General features: G+C 42.5%; 1 protein-coding gene across 6 annotated transcripts in view; it reads right to left on the reverse strand.

The window, feature by feature from the left end:
• Window positions 1-22,588, reverse strand: part of PDE4B (phosphodiesterase 4B) — a 522,167-nt gene that overhangs the window by 100,588 nt on the left and 398,991 nt on the right. For all 6 annotated transcript variants that reach the window (XM_032426911.1, XM_032426902.1, XM_032426934.1 and 3 more), the window contains 3 exons: window positions 17,613-17,807; window positions 9,030-9,066; window positions 8,836-8,906 (listed from right to left, as the gene is read on the reverse strand). In XM_032426911.1, coding sequence (XP_032282802.1) covers window positions 8,836-8,906; window positions 9,030-9,066; window positions 17,613-17,807 — 303 coding nt within the window. The remainder of the gene's footprint in view (window positions 1-8,835; window positions 8,907-9,029; window positions 9,067-17,612; window positions 17,808-22,588) is intronic.

Here is a 22,588-nt window from a genome sequence, read left to right on the forward strand (position 1 = left end):
CCCCCCCCCCCCCCCCCCCCCCCCCCCCCCCCCCCCCCCCCCCCCCGGTTTTGCTGGTCTCACCAACCTCTTCATGCTTTTTAGAACTTCTGCTTAGCACATTACAGGAGAGCTTCCCCCAAATAGTCTAGAGCAGTGGCCCCCAAACTGTAGGGTCATCAGAATCATCTAGAAGGCTTTACTAAGACCCACGGCTAGACCCAATCCCCAGGGTGTTTGACTGAACTGGCCTGGGGTGAGCTTGAGAGTGTCCATTTCTAAAAGTGCCCGGTGGTACTGATACTGCTGGTCTGGGGAGCCCATTTTCGGAACCACTGGAATAGAGGGCTGTCTGCCCCATGACAGAGCAACAGGATATTAGCAATAAGCAAGAGAGGGAGACACTAGGCCAGTCAGTGGTTCTCAAGCATGGATGAGTATCCTACTCACTTGGGGAGCTATTAAAACCATGATTCCCTTCCCCATCCCTGGAGAGGCTATTTCAGTATCTGGGAATCTGTATTTTTCACATAAATCTGTGAATTCTGATGCACAACCAAGTTTGGGAAGGAAGCCACGTTCTAAATGACAGAGAATGGCCTGCAAGGATATTGTGAAGAAAGGGTCTCCGTACTGGGATGGCCACAAGTTCTCTTCGCAGATCTGTAAGTGCACCAAATCCATCTATGATCTGTTAGGGGCAATCTAGCTTCTAGGTAGCACACCTGATAGCTGCAGGCTCTGATGGACAGGGATCGCACTTACTGAACATTTACTAGCTAGGTCATCCTAGGCAAGGTACCTTTAAACCCTCTGTGGCCTGACATTTTCTTGTGTAACAAAGTAAGAACGATCGCCCTCCAACGATTACTTTTTTCCCTACTAAACATCATGCTAGGTACTTCTTAGCTTCCACTGGGAATATAATCATCTCATTTTAAGGAGAAGGAAACCAAAGCAGAGGTGAAGAGGTTAAGAAACATGCTGAAGCACACATGGTTTATAATTGGTGTAGTTGAGATTCAAAGCTAAGTCTTTCTGAATCCAAAGTGCATTCTCTTTTCGCTATTCCATCTGCTGATAACACCTGCAGTCATACTGAGGGCTGTTTTTCAGGAAAAGTAAGAGATTAAATTCCAAACTCCTTAGCTTAGCATTCAAAGTCCTCTGCTCTTTGGCCTCAACATACTTTTCCCAGCTTATCAGTTGGAATTCCTGACATTTCATCTCAAACCATTGACTGGCTGCTTGATTTCATGTATCTTGTGCTTCTCCTTAATAGCACTTTAAAACTGTAATTAAAATAGACACTAAGTAGTGTTCAATACAGAACTCTGTAGTTTAATATAAAATTTATACAGGCAGGGAACAGCTTGTTTACTACTGGATCCCTGGGACCCAGGATGGTCCTTCATATGCCAAGCACTCAGTGAATCCTTAATGAATGGAAGAAGGAAGAAAGGAAAGAAGGAAGAGAGGAAAAGGGAAGGAAGGAAGGAAGGAAAAGGGAAGGAAGGAAGGAAGGAAGGAACTCATACTTTGCCCAAGCCAAACTTGATCGCTTATTTTTCCTTGGACATGCGCTATCCCTTTCCTGACATTGCTCAGGCTATTCCTCTGAAAGGGAACCTCTCTCCACCCAAATCCACATTTGTAAATATCACCTACCCTTCTGTGATATTGTGATTTAGAATAAGAAATGTATATTTGATCTTTGTCTTCATTCCTACCACAGAGCTCCTAAAACTCTTGGAATTTGAGGAGAGTTCTAAAGTGTCCTTTGTTAGGTTAATGAGATTTATGGAAAGCCTCTAGGTAACCTAAGGATGGGGCTGATTGCCAGGGGAACCACCTGATTAGAAGGTTGGCACTTTCAGCCCCACCTCAGACTCTGGGGAGATGAGAGGAGCTGGAGACTGAGTTCAGCCATCAGTGGCCAATGATTTGATGAATCCCGGCTATGTAACAAAGCCTCCACAAAAACCCAAAAGGCCTGGGTTTGGAGTGTCTCCAGGATGGTGAATGTGAGGAGACTGAATCTCTTCCATTTGGCTGTTACTGAATTATATCCTTTTATAATAAACCAGTATTCTAGTAAGTAAACTATTTCTGAGTTCTGTGAGCCACTCTAGCAAATTAATAAAACCCAAGAAGGGAGGTCATGGGAACCTCTGATCTACAGTCAGTGGGTTAGAAGCACTAATAACAAACTGAACTTGCAACTGGTGGCTGAATTGGGGAGAGTCTTGCAGGACTGAGCCCTTAACCTGTGGGATCTGATGCTATCTCCAGGCAGGCAGTGTCAGACTGAATTGAATTTTAGGGCACTCAGCTGGCGTTAAGGGAAAATTGCTTGGATGTGTAGGGAAAAAATCCACACATAGGAATTGGTGTCAGAATCGTACCTTCAAAGGTGAAATGCCATCTTCTGCAAAGGATGCCATCATGTTAGCTAAAATGGACCCCTCTTCTAATATCCCATGGTGCTTTGTTTGTACCTTTAGGGTTATTTCCTCCTGTTACAACTCATATGTGCACATATTACCCCTACCGCTAGTCTGTGACCCCACTGAGGGGGGGATCCGGTGCTAACTTCTTTCCGTATATCCTCTGTAGGCCCCACCAACGTGCCTCACAAGTAGTGGGCACTCCATAGATGTTGGTGAACTGTTGATTGAATGAACCCTTGATGTGACAATCATTTGAGAAGCCAAATACCACATGAATGTTTTATCTGGTTTCCTTTTCCTCTGCAGTCTCGGTTCTACATACCACTCACTATTCCCGCAAACCCAGCATGTGCTCACATTACTGGGCCTTTGCATATGTTTTGCTCCGCTCACTGTTTTCCTCCTTTATAAGTGGCAGACGCCTTCCCCTGTACAAGGAATCCCCTCAGCCATCACTTCCTCAACTGCGCCTTCCCCACTGTGAATAGTCACCCTCTGCGTTACTTGTGGCTTGCTGCCCTTGCCCCATTCTAGCACTGCTCAGACTGTCTTGCAGTTCCTACAGTTCCTATTTTCTTGTCTGTCTCCTCAACTCACCCGTGAGAAATTTAAGCAAAGACTGGATCTTGTTTATTTTTGTAACCTTGGAATTGGCAAAATATTTGTTATGATAGAGGTATTCAATATGTATTCACTGGATTAATAACATGCTGTTAATAATTTTATTTTACCTGTCTTCCTGAGTTCCAAAGAAGGCTTTTGTGCAAGGAGACATGGAACTAGGGGACCCTAAATGTTTGGGAATCTCTGCTTTCTTCACAGTTTGGCTACTCACAGCACCCAATTATCCCAATGACTTCTTGAAAATGACACAAATTACATAAATTCCTTTGTCCTGGGAGTTAATTTTGAAAACCTAGCTCTTATTTAGAGTTGTTCATTCAGATAAGCATCTGCGTGTGTAAGCTTTGCAAAGGCAAGAACCATATTTATTTGACTTACCACTTACTCCCAAGACCTGGTGCAAAGAAGAGGCTCAACACACATTAAATGAATGAATGACTTCTAGAAGCTGCATTATTGCTTACAGGGCATGAGACTGCCAATTAGAACCTGTCATGAGTGCCAGAAGAAAATGTCATTGGTTGCCCAGTTTCCAGTGGTCCCTAACTTATACAAGAATCATAAGAAGTTATATGCCTGGATTAAAGACAGTGAAATTAAAAGGGAGGATAATTTGGCCACAGCAGTTAATATTTTATAGCCCTGAATAGCACAGCGGAGAAAGAACTGGACTATGAATAAGAAGACAGGAATCCTAGTCCTGGCTCTGGCGCCTTCCAACAGCATAGCCGTCGGCAACTCACTGAACCTCTCAGCTTCTTCCTCACTTGGGGAAAGCAGGCGGCAACTAACATCTACTGCTAATTTACAATGTGCCAGCTCCTGTGTGAACACTTTTCCATATATTTCCTCACTTACTCTGAGGAAATTTGGCTGGGTTCTTTCCCCTCTGAATGCTCACGATTTTATTATTCTCAGCTAATTTAAATCCCGTGCCAAAAGACATAAAGCAATGAAAGATATACATTGAAAACAAAATTAAGTGGTTATTAATTCTTTCTCAAAGATTACATGCATGTTGATTAAATCATGCCTTGGAAGAACGTTGAGACAGAGATGTTACATGGTTTTCTGATAGCCATTGGTAATTTCGACGATGTTAGAGGCACAGTCGAATGATGGGGGAACACCTTTTTGCTCCCAGCTGCTCTATGCCCTGGTTATCAGACGGAAGAATGGTGGGCATTCTCACTTGTAAGTGATTTCTCCATCAGCTGAAGCCAGTAAATGCTTTAGGGATGCTTATCTGAATTAACAGCTCTAAATGAAAGCCATATTTTCAAAATTAACTCCTGGGACTAAAGAAATAATAGGTTTTAATTTGAAGCCAAGAAATACAGGCCCAATCAAGCATCTCTCAATGGAACATTTCATGGAAGTGCAAGGAAATCACCTCACCAGAAACTGAGATTTTCACCCTTTGGGTGGTAAAGCTCAGGCAGACAATGAGCTATTTTTGTGCAGAGCAAAGAGCCAAAAGATAAAGGAAATCTTGACTTATGAGAAGTATAGTTCTATGTGGGAGTTCCTTTTCATATAATAAACCACACTATCCAGATGTCTCAAGAAACCCATTCCAAGGACAGAATTATTGCTTAAATGTTACGTTTAAGGCAAGGAGTGTTACTCTGGAACCCAAGTCAATGTCCCAGAAAGCAACTTGTGAGCTCCATGAATCCTACAGTTTCAGTTGTTAAGACAAATGAATATGTGGGGGAAATGCTCTCAGATGGTGGACCCACTTTTCTTGTCCTCAGTTTTCTTTCTTTCTTTGAGGGTATTGACTAGGAATAGGTTGGAATGCATTAAATGAACACTCAGTTTTCCAATCTTCCCCTGCTAAGCTGCTTCACTTGTAGCTAAAGCCCATCATTCAGTTCTCAGCCTGAGCTGGACAGGCAATCTCAATTTCTGGTGAAACTCTAGTGGTGCATGTGCCCTGCCTTGAACTTTGGTTAGTTGGTGTTGGTTTCAAGAAAATACTTGAAATCAATAAGAGGATCAACTCTGTACAAATATGGGGATGATTCTGAGAAAGATCATCAGATACAACTATCCTACTGCTGGTGATCTATTCGGTTTGGTGAGTGTGGTTTGGTGTGGACCAAAGGCGATGCAAAGGGCCATGATTTGGAGAGTGGTCCTCAGCCACAGTATGAGAATGGACTGTGGGTCAGCTCTGTATGTGACAATTGTGGTCTTAGGGTACTCTAGTTCCTGAAGGTTTATGTGTCTCAAAATCCTCAAGGCTGTGGAAAGACCTGATTTTCAAGAAAGTAGCTTGAGCTGACATAGCCTATTATTCAACACGGTTAGGCTGAATGCCCCCGTAGTTACAGAAAAATAATATTCAGGTTGCTTGCTAACACACAGTAACTGAAAACATCCCCTACCCCTTTGCCCTGGGGCCATGCAGTACAATGACCTTGAGTCATGCTAAACTAAAGAAGCCTTTGAAATGTATCCTTATTAATCTTTCTTCCCCAGTTCCTACCTCCATCATCTCTTGGTCCATGGCTTCACTCCAAATATTTTTTTTAAATCACTTATTTATTTATTTTGAGAGAGAGAGAGTGGGGAGAGGGGCAGAGGCAGAGAGAGAGAGAGTCTCAAGCAGGCTCCACACTCAGTGAGGAGCCCGATGTAGGGCTCTATCTCAGGACCCTGAAAACATGACCTGAGCCGAAATCAAGAGTCAGATGCTTAACTGACTGAGCCACCCAGGTGCCCAATTCACTCCTAATATTTTAATTCCTGAAAACACTCTCCTAGCTCATGTCTCTGCCTTTGGGCTCTCTGACCTTCATCTATTCCATAAATTCTTCCTAAATGACTCTCTGTTAAAAAACCTTTAGAGATTTCTTCCCATAACCAAAAAGACTTAAGGGGTGGAGTGAATGCAAAGATGTGAGGTAATAAAAATAGAATATATTGGTCTCTGCTCCCAATTTCTGACACAGAGCTCCTAAAACTCTTGTAACTTCCTAAGTGATAAGAGCACTAGGAGCATCTTTTGTTCTAATGAGGCAACTCGGGGTGGGCTCCTAGGAGGGGCTGGTCACCAGAAGGACCAAGCCATGATTAAGGGCGTGGAATTTTCAGCCCTACCTCCCATCCTCCAGAGAGGGGAGAGGGGCTAAAAGCAGAGTTAATAATTAATCATGTCTATGTGATGAAGCCTCCATAAAATCCCAATAGTATAGGGTTCAGAGAGCTTCTGAGGCTGGTGAACATACCTACCCTGGGAGGGTGATGCCCTCCAATCCCACGGGGACAGAAGCTCCTATGTTCAGAACCCTCCCAGACTTCACCCTAGATATCTCTTCATCTGGCTGTGCATGTGTGCTTTTATCATGTCCTTTAGTCAACTGGTAAAGGTAAGTAAGTGTTTCTCTGAGTTCTGTGAGCCACTCTGGCAAATTAATTGAACCTGAGGAGGGGCCTGTTGGAAGCTGCGATCTATGGGCCGTAGGTGAGAAGCATGGTGACTGACATCTGAGTGGGAGGTGGTCCTGTGGGACAGAGCCTTTAATCTAGGATCTGACGGTATCTCCAGGTAGATAGTGTCAGAACCGAGTTAAATTGTAGGACACCCAGCTGGTGTCCGAGACTTGCTTGTTGTTGCGAGAGCAGGGGACCTCTACACATTTGGTGACCAGAGTGTCAGAAACGAAGTGTTTTCTGTTAGGGAGACTCACAGGGAAGAAAAACACAGGAAGAACTGGGTTTTCCCCTACATAGGAAGAAAACAACTGTTTTTCCTTACAAAGTACACTGCAACGAGAGTCAGGATATCAGGCTTCAGGTCTGACTCTGCTCTTCACCAGCAGTGGTGTGTTCTTGTGCAAGTCATTTAATCTCCCTAGGCTTTGTCTCCTTGTCCACAGAGTGGGGGCAACAACACCTGTCATACATAGCATTTATGGTGATTCTAACTGAGATAATGGATGTGAAAACTCCAAAGTGTTACACTGTCTGGATTCAGCAAGAGAAATGTAACTATCAATTATAATAGCTCACATTTACAGAGCACCTACGATGTGCTAGATGCTGTTACAAATGCTCTATAAATATCAACTCATTTCATCCTCAGAGCACCTCTATTTTATAGATTGGGAAACTGAGATGTAGAGAAGTTGTACCCAAGTCACATAGCTGTAAAGTGGTAAGATTGGGTTATGAAATCAATAGGTATGGCCCCAGAGGCCCTAGTCTGTACAGAAGAGAAGGTGGGTAAAGGGAAGGAATCTCTTCTGAAAAAATAATTTTCCAAATAATTGGTGGTCTTTCTCCAACAATTATTTATTCAAAAATTTATATGTGTGATGAATATTTATGGCACATACACTATGTGTCAGGCATTTTGCTACATATTAGAAATTCGAGGAAAAGTAAATTTAATTCTAAAGGGGCCTCAAAGGACATGCAGTCTGGTGGTGGGCAGAGACCCATAAACGGTGTGATAAGGTTGGGAGAGTGCTCTGGGGCCACGGAGGGGCACTCAGCCAGGCTTGGTGGGGTCAGGGGAAGCATTCTGGTGAAGGTGATACCACAGATGAGCTATGAAAGACAAGTAGGATTTAGCCAGGCAATCACTGGCAGGTGGAGAGAGACGTTTTAGGAAGACAGAACAGTAAGTCCATAATTAGGATGGAAAATAGAACATGCAGGGAACAATCAGACCACAGTTGTTAGGATGTGATCCCATGTGGCCAGAGACCTGATCTGATTATTCACTACCATATGCTCTGGCACTTCCTATTTGAACACAAGCTTTGAAAGGGCAGAAAAGTTGTCTGTTTTGGTCACTATTATATTACCAGTTCCCAGTAAAAGGTGGTGCTCAACAAATATTTGTCAAACACATACATGTATGCATGGATGAATAGTATATACTAAATAAATACTTCTTGGGTGAATCATTTAATAAATGAACAAACAGGGAGTATCACTACAAAAGAGGCTGGGCCAGTCTCTAGGTTCATGTATACTGCATCAGATATAAACCCAATCAATTATCAGTCAAACTAACTTGAGTTGGATCATGAGGTGCCTTGGGTGCCATTCTATGATCATTGATTCTAGGACCTGCTGATAACCTGTGATGATCTTTTAAAATGCTGGATAGTGAACTGCATAGCACTTAGACTCACAGATTGAAATGATTTTGGAGGAGAAAGTTATGTGAGAATATCGAGTTCAAACCTTTCATTATAAAGATGAGGAGACCAAGGTTCAGCAATGTTCATTGAAATGACCAAGGTTATATAGTTACTGGGGTGGGGGGGCAGAGGAGAGGATAACCCCAGTCTTATTCATCAAATTGCACGAACCTGTTTATATAGTATCAAAAAAAGGCAACTTGGACTTGAGCTTTTTGCTACCTTTAATCTTGCATTTGAATCTCTGAGTTCATTAATAGCTATTCCAAAAGAATTTTAGTAGAATTTATGGCTGTTACTGATAAGTATTCATACTTTCCAAAGTAGTAAATGTAAATGTCAACAAAAATCCTCATCTCACTCTTCCACTTGTTGAACTCCTACCGTCTACTAAGTGTTAAGGGTACAAAGATTCACAAGATCCAGACTAATTTCTAACGTCTTACCAGTTCTAAAATACTATGGTGCTCCATCCTATTTTCAAATTTCATCATGTGTCCTAACTTAGTTTGCAGGGCAAACTTCCATGCAATGGTATTTTTTTTCCTTCTTTTTAATGTGGCTCAATGTTTTTGCCTTTATGGAAGGGATTCATAACTCCACAAAAAGTCCATGCTTACTTGTTGGATGCTCCATGAAGGTTTGTCAGTAGAGTAAAGTTGTTTCTCACACTCCGCAAGCTGGCGAGGACCTGGAAGGCCAATGATCAGGACGGTTAGGAACGAAGGGAGACGAATGGGCAGGTTCAGAGGCCACACTTAGAAACTGCACCGGGGGCAGAGGGAGAGCGAGCCAGGGCCAGCATGATACATACCTGGGCAAAAGGTGTTACAATCAAGTCATCGCCATGTCTGGTGAAAGAGAGAAAAGAAACACGTAAAAATGAATTTGAATTATAACTAGGACATATAAGCTATAATATTAAACCATATCAGTGTTAGCAACACAAATGTTACACAAGTCCTTCTACCTGGATATAAGGCACGACTGATCTAGGCATAAACGGGAACCTTAGGAATTTGAAAGAACAAAATACCAGGTTCATGGCTCCTGGGCTTATGGTGACACCGAAAAGCACTTGAAAGGAAGCATATATCCTCAGGGTACATTCCCATTAAACAGCAGACCCGGAGTACTACTGTAATTCAAAGCGACTTGGTTGCCAGAGCCAGGAAATTCAAAGGGAAGGCTGCTCACAAGCACACACAGAGTTGGAAAAAATGGCATAACAGTCTGGATAAAGGTTAACTTTGGATTTCCTGGCTTTTGTTGATTTGAACCACAGCCTTAATGCCATTTAAACACAGATTTCTGTCTGGGAATCCCATTACTTTTTGTTTTTAATATAACTTTTTTTTCTTAAAGTACCCAAGGAAAAGCTTTTAATAGGAGTGTGCAGACTGAGCCTACTATTACCCTATCACTCTTGCTCATTTTGTCCCAAAGATCTGAGTAAGCCATACCTAGTGTTATGTAAATCTATACTTAGGAACAGTCAAAAGTATGTTTTCAGAAATGCACTCTCTCTCTGGCACATACTTCAATAAATCTACCTAAGCCCACATTCAGCAAGCTCTCCATGAAGTCATTAGAAGACACATTGTCGTAGGCTGCAGACACAAAATCAGGCCAATTTATTGTTTGTGAATCGAGACAGCTGCATAGAAGTTGGTTGACAACGAATTTCCTTCACTGTCTGATCTTCTCTGTCCTCATGATCGCCATACGTATATGGCACCTTATTTGTTTATAATGTGAGCGCAACCAATGATTATTAAGCACCTGCCCTGTATCAGGCATTATAGGGACGTAGAGACGCAGAGCTGAACAACACATACGTCCATGTGGGCCTCTTCTCTAACACGGGCTTTTACTTTCAGGTCTTATTTAATATAATACTTTGCTTTCTACCTTTGTCTTTAGCTGGAAGTCCCCCTTCAAGTCACCCTAGTCAAGTTCTTGTGCATCTACTTTGAACAGTGACTATAAAAAGAATACTGACGAGAGCATTCTTTGCTCCCGCACTAAGCACTTTATGTCCATTATCTCATTTAATTCTTGTAACAAGGCTTAAGGCAGGTACCCTTAATATTCCCATTTTAAAGATGATATCAAGGCTTGGAGAAGTTAAGCTACTGCTTAACGAACACATAGTAAGCAGAAGAGCTAAGATTGTTTGATTCCAAAAATCTGTGCTTTTAACCATTATATTACCTATTTTATGGTGACCCTGCATAGTTGGCATATTGAATTATACAGAATCCATGATCCCCCCAACCCCCCCAATTACAACACTCTAGGGGAAACAGAAAAAATATTCAAAACACCACAATGGATACAGAATGAGAAACACACACCCTTAATGGGGAAACTTAGTGGGGTGTAAAGGAGAGGTAATAATTACAAATTAGAGGAAGTAGGGCAGGCTTGATTGAATGAACGGTTTTGAGATGAACGGTGAAGGGCAGGCTCTAAAGAGCACGGATGGTAGATGCCACCAATGAGAGAAATGTCAAGAACAAAGGCACTGAAATGGGAAAGTACTGAACATGCTGACTGAGATGCTTGGTGGCTGTTTGGGCAGAGTTGAACACATTAACTAGAGATGTTTTTAGAGGATAAGATTTGAAGGTGCCCCACACTCATGGGTGGTATGGACCACGGTTGTGGAGGTGGTGCTTAACTCACAAGGAAGAAAGGAGCTGGTGAAGGTTTTGGGTGAGATAGGCAAGCAGAAAAGTGCTTTAGAAAGTAAAATGCTATGGACACCAAGAGACAGACTGGAGAGAGGACAGAGCCAGGAAGAATGGTTAGAGGGATAATGCAGTCATTCAGATGAGAAGACATCGGTGAGGCAGAGGAAGAAACAGGAAAAGACAATTTGAGGAGACCCTAAGTGTCTTGCCAAGGACTCAGCATTTAATTGGCTAAGGGGTCATAAAGAAATACTGTCAGTTTAAAAAGTGGGTGTGTGGGAAAATACTGAAGTCATGAGCAAAAATAAGAAAGTAAGGAGAACATGGGGGAGGAGATATGTCACTTTCCCACAAGCTGAATTTTAAGATCCTCACTGATATCCCAGTGGAGACATCAAGCAGGAAGACTGAAATATGGAACTGGAGCTATACATTTCAGAGTTACCTACCACAGTGGTGAAACTAAAGCAATGGCAGGGAGTGGCTTCTGGAGGTGGGGGAATAGAGAGAAAGGGAGCCCAAGGTGGAGCCTCAGGATTCTTGGAAAAAAGCCAAAGGAGAGACTGAAGAAGGCACTGAGAGGAGCAGTTGTGATAAATGCAGGGTAGTGAACTGTACCGAGAGTTGCCCCTTCCCAAGGCATTTTCTTGAGATGAACTTTACATGGTGAAATAGCTTGCTATTTGTTCAGATTTCTGCTATGAAGTTCACATTGTTCATAAGGCATCAGGGTGAGTTGGGGATGTAAGGTAATGGAGTTAAGAGTTAAACAGGTCATCTAAGGCTCCTGGATTTCAGGTCTAAATACTCAGTAAAAGCTAAACATATAAATAAATCTCATACGTATGTAGCACCTAAAGCTGATGAATTGTTGCATGAATGGGGAGTTACTAAAATGGTACAAAGTAATGATTAAAGGGAGGTAAACACTAAGGGGGCACCCTGTCAGCATGACTTTATCATCATGGAACTTCTGGAGTTTAGGAAAGCAGAAAATTCAGAAGCAAGAGATGGACTTGCAGGTCCCCAGCGTTGGTTCCCTTAAAGGATTTGAATGGCAAAAGCTCATGCTGCACATCAGGTAGTAGCTGCTAGAGGAAAGAATCAGACAATTTACAGGTAATTTATAGCAAGTATAGGAAAGAAACAAAACAAAATTCCTATCTGAGTACAGCCAGAATATTTATGAAACTATTCTAAAACGTTTAACCATAATTTCATATATTAATGATTAGAATAAGATGGCATGGAAATAACAAAATTAATTATGATTAATTATGAAAACTGATGTCCTTCGTTTCCCAAACCTCTAGAGAGGGCAATGCCAGATGTTCAGAACCATGGCACGAGCGACATCTAGTGACAAACTCAGCACATTACAATTTTGTAGACTAGTGACGAGAACTCCGTAGGTCTTCGGTTGAGTGTAGGTCTGCACTAAACAGTGAAATGCATTTCCAGAAAGCAAAAAGGCTACTTCCTTCTGCTATACCCTCTGGATTCCATTAATTTTGTCTTTCTCTGTGTCATACCTACACATAGGATTTTACTTGTAACACTAACTTTAGTCTGTCTTACAGAGAGACATATACTATTGCAGTCAAGAGCACAGATTTTGGAGCCAGACAGCATTGGTTTGTTTCTGAGTTGCACAATTACTAGCTATGAGACATTAGATAACCTCCCTAGGCCTCAATTTCTTTATCTGTAAAGTGAGGTGTTGTAAGAATGAAATGAGTTATTACACATGTACAACTCTTATAAGCCTTGGCACATAAAAGCATTTGCTCATGTAGTTATAGTTATTCTTATTAGTAATAGGTATCATTATTATTATAATTAAAGAATTGCATGTCTATCTTCCCCACTGGTGAGAACTTTTTTGGGAGAGTCATACCTGCCCCTATTGCAGTCAAGAGAACTAATATTGTACTTTACAGTTTACAAAGCATTTTCACATACATTATTTCATGGGATAAGAGAATGTTCTTGACCCTAAAAAATGGCTCAACCAGCTATCTTGTTGGTCAAGCCTGAAACCTCCCCCACAGTCAGCCATCAGACCCTGCTTATGCTAACTTGCAAATATTTATTAATTGCTCGCTGGATCTTTTCTAATGTAGTTCCCTACCCTCTATTATGTGGATTACCAAAGCAGTCTTCCATTTGGCTCTTGGACACTAGTCTTTAGGCTTGTCCACTGTACAAACCACTCTTTACTGTAATCAGAACTATCTTTCAAAAACATTCATCTGGTTATGTATTTTCCTGCTTAAAAACCTTTTAGTAGCTCCCCACTGATTTCGTTCAGCATAAAGACCAACTCCTTCGGATAGGTGCTTCATGATGAGGTTCCTGCTTACTTCTCTAGCCTTGCCTCTCACCACTTCCTCATCCACTCACATTCTCTGCCTCAGCTGCACTGAGCTGCGCTTCTCCATAATGCTTCTGACAACTAGAGAGTAGTTAGCACGTAGCCCTTCTTCTTGCATAACCCTCTGCCTGGCTAACTCTTCTGGCTTAGCTCTGACTGCTCAAAGTGGGCTACCCGCCTGCCTGGCCAGGCCTTTCAAAGTCCTCTGCATACCTTTCTGCGACTGCCCTTATTCAAAGATATCAAAATTGCCTATAGACTTAACTCATCCTTTAGCTGCCTTGAAGACACAGAAAATGTCTTATTTGTTAGCAAGTGCCTAAATTTAAGTTTTTGTTAGAAGAAAAAATGACTATGATCCTCATAACAGCTGGGAAGGTAGGCAGAGCAGAGATTAATATCATTATTTTTATTTTTCATCTTCACTTTGAGTCTGTATTTATACTAAATATCCATATGATTTAATCATCCACACTCCCTGGACTTAAGCCTTGGTTCCCCATTTATTAGGCACATTACTTAACTTCTGTAAGCATCAATGTCTTTGTCTTTAAGACAAGAAAATTATAGTACCAACTCAAGTAAGATTATGGGAATTAAATGAGTTAACAGATGTACTTTAAATAGTCCCTAGCACATAGAAAATGCACTTTTATTTTATGTGCACTTTTATTTACAGATACTTTAGACACTGTAAAGGAGATTCAATGCCAAAGTCATGATGCTAGTAAGCGTGATGGCTGTAGGTCTAACTCAAGTCTTAAACACCACATTGTACTTTTTTGGTAGCCCATTAATAAACTGGTCTTAAATTTAAGTGAGCAGTTATTAATGCTTTCCCTCTTTGTTCTTAGGTCTTATTTCCCTTGAGTGCCCTCTCTAGAGACCATTTAGTTCTCACACAAATGGTAGCTTTAAAGAGCTCTTTGCCTCTATAAGGCTTTGCAAATGGGGTGACCAAATGAAGGAAATATGGATCTTCCCTCCCTGTGGATTTGCAGGTGGATTGTCAGAACTCCATCCTGTTCAGGGTGGTTCCTGCCACAGTTTTGAACAACGTAACTGGTCTTACCAGTTTCCAGGACTTCGTGTTCCCATTGGGAAATCTGTACCTCTGTGTACAGAGGCATTACGTGAGAGATGACTACAACACAGGAACAAAGAGAAATCAGCAGAGTATTGCCACATCTAAGAAAGCATATGAGATTTCCTCAGGGGACCCAATGATGATCTTGTTTTCTATACTAGAAAGCCTTATTTCAGTCTCTCTTTTGTTGCTAAAAGTTAAAGCCCATTTTCGATTCACATTTTTACTCCTAATATCTTCTCACTCACTCTCCCTGCCTATGTTTCCTCTTACTCTTCTGAAAGTGTTCAGATGAGAAATGTGGAAAAGCTAGCATTGTCTCTACCCTGGGGTTTAATACAGACAGAGGAATTACACAAGTTTTCCTACATAAATCCATGATGGCGCTGTGCTGAATATGAGGAGCTCCTGAGCAGGGAGTGTCCCATAGCCCCCACCCAGTGGCCTTCACATCAGGACTCTAGACCTATCATTGTCCTTCTTTTTCCTGTTTCCATAGGTAGAAGGCAGGAAAAGCAGTAAGAGGCTTGGGGGGTGCTGTTCCTCTATTCATTTCAATTCACTCTGAAGAGTAATAATCAAGTGAAATACTTGTTTTTAAAGATTTTATTTATTTATTTGACAGAGAGAGACACAGAGAGAGAGGGAACACAAGCAGGGGGAGTGGGAGAGGGAGAAGCAGGCTCCCCATAGAGCAGGGAGCCTGATGTGGGGCCCGATCCCAGGACCCCGGGATCACGACCCGAGCCGAAGGCAGACGCCTAACGACTGAGCCACCCAGGCTCCCCCAAGTGAAATACTTTTGAGAGCATTACTTCAGTGTAGTTCAAAGCTACTTGTGTGAAACTGGACTTTCCAACATGGTCCTGATAAAATGAAATACTGGAAAAATATGGATATTATTCAAGCTCCTCTTCCTAAATTGACAGATATATAAAAGTTTTACTGGAATGTTGAAACATTTGCAAAATAAAAAATTGTGCCATTTTTATTCACTCAAAGATTTTAATAGATTCTATTATCAGTATCTTTGATAGGGTGGTCTTATGTTGCCCACTGTGTTTTCTTAGGAAGGGCTATTCTTTATTATGAAAGTGTGTCCTTTCTAAATTTTTTTTCCTTTTAATTCTAAGAAGTATTTAAAAAAAAAAAAAAACAGTGAGAATGATACTAGACAACTTACATATACAATTCTTATTTGCCTAAATCTAAAGTTGGCAACACTACGTAGGTTCTAAGTTAGGGGGAAAATTTTGCTGGTTGGTAAAATTGAAAAGAGGATAAACGGTGAATATTAGGGACCCTACATGCAGAGTCATTCAGAATTAGATGTCTCTTTTTAGAGCTGTAGAATGAGTTGGACTGTAATCTCTAAGGTCTCCTCAAGTTCAAAATTTTCATAACCTTTGGTTCTTAAAAAAATCATCAGAGTCTAATCTGAAATTCGGTTGGAACCTTCTGGGAAGCCTCAGAATGACCCTGACACTCATCATGCTGTTTGGCAAAGAGTTTGGGGAACTGTGAGCTGCCTTCCAAGGCTAGTCTTTTACCCGTCAAACGCTATGTGAATGAAGCTCTAATTACTTTCGGCTCACCCCGTTTCCTATGCTCTCCACCTACGACGTCTAGAGAGGTGTTTCTCTTGGTAAAAGAGGAAATTCCAGGTAGACTCAGCCAAGCCCCCATGCCAACCTTGGTCAAAAACATCCTTGGTTCTACATGATCTGCAGCAAAGTGGTTACCTCTCCTCCAGCCTCAGGCACCTTGACTCTGCACTCATCTGTTTTCTACCGGGTGGTAGAGATTCTACTTTGCAGTTTGAAGAACATAGGCAAATAGAATCGAAAAGTTCCGAATATGGTCAGTCTTAGCTACATCATGGGATATAGCATGGCATACAGTCATGGGATGGGGCAGTTTTCTCAGTCTCTCAGAGGCTCACTTTCATTATCTATACAGTGGAGATAACAGCAGTACCTACCTGACAGGACTGTTGTGAAGATTAAAAGAAATAACACATATCTCAGGGCCGCTGGCCCTGTGGTAAGCACTCATTAAATGTTTCCTTCCACTCCATAGTAGAGTTATGTGGGTGTTCCTCTTACCTTTCTTATTAACTATAGCCTCCCTGAGAGCATGCAACCTTTCTGAGAATATCTGTTTTTAACTCATTTGTGATTTTTCCACTGTTTTGTTAATCTTATATCCCCAGAGCCTAGCACACTGCATGGCACATAGGAGAGATTCAGGAAGTATTTGGCAAATGAATGAATACATGAATTTTGGCCCATCCAATGATTGAGACATTTTAGGCCAGGGGTGCATCTGTTAGAATTTGTTGGCAGAAATGCCCTGGGGAATCCTTTCTCACTGGTAGCTTTTAAAATGTCCCCTGCCCCCTTTCATAAGAGAGTGACCCTCTTTAGCTTCTTTCCGAACAGCACAAGAGAGCCCAGTGGAAATTTCCAGGCCGGAGACTTTAGGGAGCTACCAATATTTTTATAACATACAATGTTAAAAACAATTGTATGTGTGCCCAGAAATCTTTTAAGGCATGAATTCCGGCATCCAACTTTACTTGGTTTCAGAAATTTAATAAACGAGTAATACAACCCCATCATTGTTCTTTAAAAATTAGAGATCTACAATTAATAGCAGCAAAACAAAAACATCAGCTGTATTTAATAGGGTGCTGGAGTGTGTTGTGTCTCACCAAGGAGCCAGGCAACAAGTGGGCACTGAGTTAAGTTTCCAGAGAAGGGACACAGACATGTGGCTGGATGACAGCTTATTAAAGGTCACCAAGCAAAGACCACTGAGAACGGAGGCATGTCCCCAACTACTGTTTTTCTTTTTCACCATAGCCTCATGCAAACTGCACATGCTGTGGAAAATTCAAGTATGATTTGCAAAAAGTGTTAACGTTCTCAACCCATAAATGATTCAACAGTTCAGGAAATGAAGCTGAATGACAATTTAAAAAAAAAAAAAAAGGATCAATAACAGACGAAAACTGCACACTGTGCCTGAGATTTTCATACCCTTGGAAAGCCCAGCGACATATTTCTCATGCTGTAGAGCACTAATGTCTTTTAAGGATCATCATCATCACCTCTGCTCATGTTCACTTTTCTCCTCCCTCCTTCCCACGGGTTAAAGGGGGAACAGTTGTCGTTGCTGCTGTGACAGGTTAAAGGTGAGGTAAGTGTGAGACGGGGGCCACCCGGGGCTCGTACTTACTGCTCGCTTGGAAGTGAAGAGTTTCGTGACATCGCCTTTGGTGACAAGTCATAGTCGCTGTCTGATCTGTAGAGAAAGGACTCTCTGCGCTGGCTGTGCCCGGGAAAGGTGGCATGGAGCACCAACCCAGAGGAAGAGCTGGCCTGGGGGTCCAGGGGGCTCCGACCTGGGCAAGGGCCATTTTCCACATCAAAGCTTAAGAGAAAGCAAAAAACGCTGGTCACATAAGCATGGAGGAGGACATCGGACGCACAAACATGGAGAACCAATGTGTGCCAGGCATCTTAAATAAAACTTTACATTGTACGAATATTTTCATCTTCCAGACAGCTCTGAGTTGTAGTCATTATTATTCTCATGGTGTACGAAGGAAACAGTCCCACAGAAGTCCAGTCTTTAGTGAATAGTGGAGGCAAGATGTGAACCCTGGAGCAAAGCCCCATGGCCTTTCAGGGGCAAGAGCAACTTGGACAAATTCAGAATAAGAGCCAACCATAAAGTCATTTGGTGATAACAAGCAACTCCAGAGACAGCATCCAACACAGCTCTAGGTGTCAGACGCCAAACTATCACTTAAATCAGTCTCCGTAGCTGGGAGGCTTCTTCCTGCCATAAATAAACATCACGATCTCATTAAAGATACAATATGCATATTTCTCAATGTTTCAGGAACAAAGTGCTATCCTGAAAACATTCACTGGCTGTTTAGATGGGAGGCCCAGTCTGAGACTTAATATTCATATGCAAGTTTAACCAGAGAAAATGATTTAATTAATCTGATAATGTCAAATTACCCTCCAGGTATGCAGAGGCTTTATCCCTGGAGGAGGGTCTAGCCCCTGGCTCCAGGACAGGAGAGCCATTAGGGTTTCCAGTCAGTCGGCTCACCCTAGGAAGGTACCCTCAAGCCCAGATTAGTCGAACAAGCTCTGATCAATGAACACACTGATGCGAGCAGTGGAGATCTTGTCTCTTGTCCTCTCTCTCTCCCCAGGCTGGTATCAGTTAGGCACTGTGTCCTTCCCATGCTCTCCATCATCCCCTATGCATCTTCCTCGCATGCACTACCTCCCGTTGCTTTAAACTGCCAGGAACCCTCTTGCCTACCATTTCTCTAGACCACTCACTGGTCTCCAGCTACAGCTCTGCAGAGAGGTACTGAAGAAGGTATGAGGCTGGGAATGTTCTCTTCTCCGAGCTAGACCACAAGAGAGGGCTTCCTTCACACTCATCCAGCTGCCATCATTTATTTCTATACTCATGGTCTTTTCTTTCACTAGTTCTTACAACCCGCTGTCTTGGGGTGAATTTTGCTTATATTTCTCTAGTTTACAAATTGCTTTCTGATCTATATGATTCCACTTACCCCTCATTACAACCCTATGAAGTATATAGTATGACCACGCTCTACAGTTGAGGAAAATGAGGCTCAGAGAGATTTTAAATACTTGTTCAAGGTTACATGCTCGTACCTTATAGGATGAGTACTGGAAGACCCAAGTCTTCCAATTCCTTTCTCTACCACCCCAGACTTCTCTAATCACAGCGTATCAGAATGGCTTGCTGGCTAGCTGAGTACAGTTTTTCTTCTGAATTCAAACAAAATTTGTGTTTGGTATGTAGAGAGTCAGTAAGATTATGAGCAGCCTTGACTGTTATCTTGAATGAGGACAGGAGAAGCAGCAAATTACCCTGAAGCTGTAGGTTTCTTTGAGACAGGAAAGAAGAAATAACAGAATGCAGGGTTATAATGCTTCCCCGGAGACCATTCTGAGAAGCTGCTTTTAGCCCACCTACAAACACCAGGTGTCTGATAAGAAGCAGCGGGTGAGAATCTCTGGTTAAAAGGACAAGAAAGAGCCATAACAATCCAATATGTATTTGGACTTTCAAGGCACCAGTGCATGGATTTTCACAGCAGGCTAATGGTCTGGGATGGGGCTGCCTTTCGAAGACTGCAGGCAAGCAGGCAGGTGGGCAAATCACTCACACCCGCTTGTTTCTCCGCCTGCCTAGAGACAGAGCTATGCTATAAGCCAGCTACATTGCAGTGAGTGAAACTATAATGAAAGCTGACTTGCAAACTTTCCTTGGGGGAGATCTATACTAGTTGTTGGGCGAAATAAAGAGCTCCTTTGTGGAGAAGGGCTCCTTTGTGCCACCCAGATCCCGTACAACCGGTTAGGTCCTGACGTTGGCTCTGAACTCTTCTTAAGGACAAAGAGGGAAGTTCTTAAAAGGTGAACATGGCCCTACATAAAGCTTAAGAGTGGGCATGAGCTTTGAAGTTTCATGTGCACTCATGTTATTCATTTGGGATGTATCTGTTCAGCCTTGATGGATATTAAAACACTGAAATACTTTTGTAACAGTTGGCAGCCAGCCGTTGCCCCAGGCCCTCCAGAATTTGCTGGTCTCCCCCGTGATGCAGTAACTAAAGGGTTGGTGTCTGGAACAGCAGGGGTCTCTAGGTTTAGCCCTATGGCCTGCGTCCATTTAATTGGTCAGCGCCCATGCAGGAGCAGTCATTAAACATTATGAATGCGTGTTCCTGTGCTAAAATATTAGACAGGCACCAAGTGGGTATGCCGACCAAAGTCTTAGAACTTTTTCCACTGAGAGTTTCCACCAGGCCTCACTCTGCCCTATGTTCTGCTAGAGGCATTCCTGGTGGGCAGAAAGTTTAAGTCCATAAGGCATTACCCTTAAAGTGGATGTCACAAGGCATTCTGTCCCCAGGGTTGGTATATAAGAAGCTTGGTCCCACCGGGTAAGCAGGGACTAGACCTAGACACCAAACTCTCTCTGTACTGTTCCCTTTTGTTTTTGTTTTGTTTTGTTTTGTTTTTCTTTATTCTTTACCATGCCTAAACTTTAAACTCCTAGAAGAGCTTGCTGGAATTCAGAAGAAGCCAGGGAAGAATTCTGGTGCAAAGAAGCAGTCTCAGTGAGACAAACGGCCTTTCATATTCCCTGGGGCACTGTTTCAAAGCAACCAACACAGATGTACAACTTAGGAACAAACATGAATCACCAACCAGACACCAGCCCCAGTCACAGCAAAATTAGCGGGCAGACATCACAATACATCCCGCAGATCCAGGGTGGGAGGAGGGGTGTGGGCAAGGGGAAGATTGAGGACAGACCTAACAAGCAAAATGAATAGACCACACAAACTGAAACACAATTAGGGAGAAAATGGAATCTGAAATATCAGAAACAAACACATAAATGGGGATAATTCATTTAGGATGAATTATGTGGGATAAATTTTTTGCGCCTGCCTTAATCAGTACACACATTTCACCTTTAGGCTTCTTTGTATTAAAAAAAATCATCATAATAGTTTTATATATTATATAAAACAGACAATAGAGGAAAAAAATACCACTTTTATTAGTTTAGTATGTTTCCTTCTGCAAATTTTTTTCCTGTAGGCTTGGATCATGATTTTTTTGTACAAGTATTTTCATGTACTGCGGTTTCTGAAATTATCATTTTCCAGGTCCTGGCACTTAATGGTTCACCCAGACACCGCACCATACTTTCTTAAACATTTTCTTTACTGTTGGCATTGCGCTTATGATCTTAAATAATATAATAGTTGATATCTTTGAACCTACAGCAACTGTAATATTTAGATGAGGTCACTCAGATGTTTCAGATTAAGAGAGGATGTCACTCGTGAGTTTCTGAATATTTCACTGTACTTCCCTGGAAGGGATTGTCCATATCCAGCACGTGGACACAAACAGTATTGCCTTTTCTCTAGGTTCAGAGAAAGTCCCAGAAACGGCTCTCTCCTGTCCAGGATTCTGCATGCTACCCTCCCTCATGATTCTGCCTGCTTCTCCCTGCCTGGGCCAATCGCCGTGGGCTGAATCAATGGCTCCTTGTCTAAGACTGAATATTTCAACAACGTTCTCCTGCTTTGTATCTAGAGTCTCGGCTTCTCGAGGCCGTGGTGGTAGCAGGTGACCCTGCGGGTAAGAAGCAGCGCTCCCGGAAAAGGGAAAGCCCTTCTCATCAGTCTCCGATAAGCCACTACCTTCAAACTTCAGCTCAGGGCACCTCTGCCAGGAAGTCTTCTCTGACAGTGCAGCCCAGAGTTTGGTGTAAACACATGTTCCTCCTCTGTGCTCCCCTCGGCTCCTTGACTGCAATACTTGATCACAGCACGGGCACCTCTCTGCTTAATTCTCTGTTTAACTGAGTCCCACTAGATTCTTATGTCCCGGTGAGAAGGGACCCGATATATTACTCACTTTTGCATCCCAGGCATCTGGGTCAGAGCCTTGTAAATAACAGATCCTCAAAAAAATGTTGGCCACACTGATTAAAGAATACTGCGATTTACTGTGAAATGTTTCTCCTCTCCCCTCTTCCTGCCTGCTTACTCTCCTCTCGGTTCCCACCGACATGGGCTGTTGTTTCTTTCAAATGAGTCTATAGAGATGTGGCAGGGCCTTATTTGATCAGCCTTATAAGGCGATGATCTAAGAATACAAGGAAAATGAAAGGAAACAAAACAAAGCAAAAGAAAATGAACTAAGACACACGGCTGTGTTCTCCCTGAACGAACCAATCTTGCATCGAAAACACACTGCCTTAGATATTTGAGATGGTGACCTCTACACAAACCTCATCATGGGAAAAGCCCCCCTATGCCACTTTGTTTGCCCTCTTCAAATCTCTTTCTTTTTAAATAAAAGCGAGAACCTTCTCTGCCCCACGCTTTCTCTGCTGGAGGTTTCCATTCCCGAAGAATCCATGCAAAGCCAGCCCCAAAGTGGTGCAAAGAGGGAGCCAGCAGATGGCAGAAGACGGCTACAGCTTCCTCCCGAGGAGGCACCTCCCAGCCTCCAGTCAGAGCAGGTGGGGCTGCGTGCCAGTCTCGGAGGGAGAAATGTGACTGAGGCCTTATTCATAAGCCTAGGAGGAAAAATCAGGGATAAAGAACAGAACCACAAGGTATA

This window comes from Phoca vitulina, unplaced genomic scaffold, assembly GCF_004348235.1.
Source record: "Phoca vitulina isolate PV1807 unplaced genomic scaffold, GSC_HSeal_1.0 scaffold2, whole genome shotgun sequence".
NCBI classification, from domain to species: domain Eukaryota; kingdom Metazoa; phylum Chordata; class Mammalia; order Carnivora; family Phocidae; genus Phoca; species Phoca vitulina.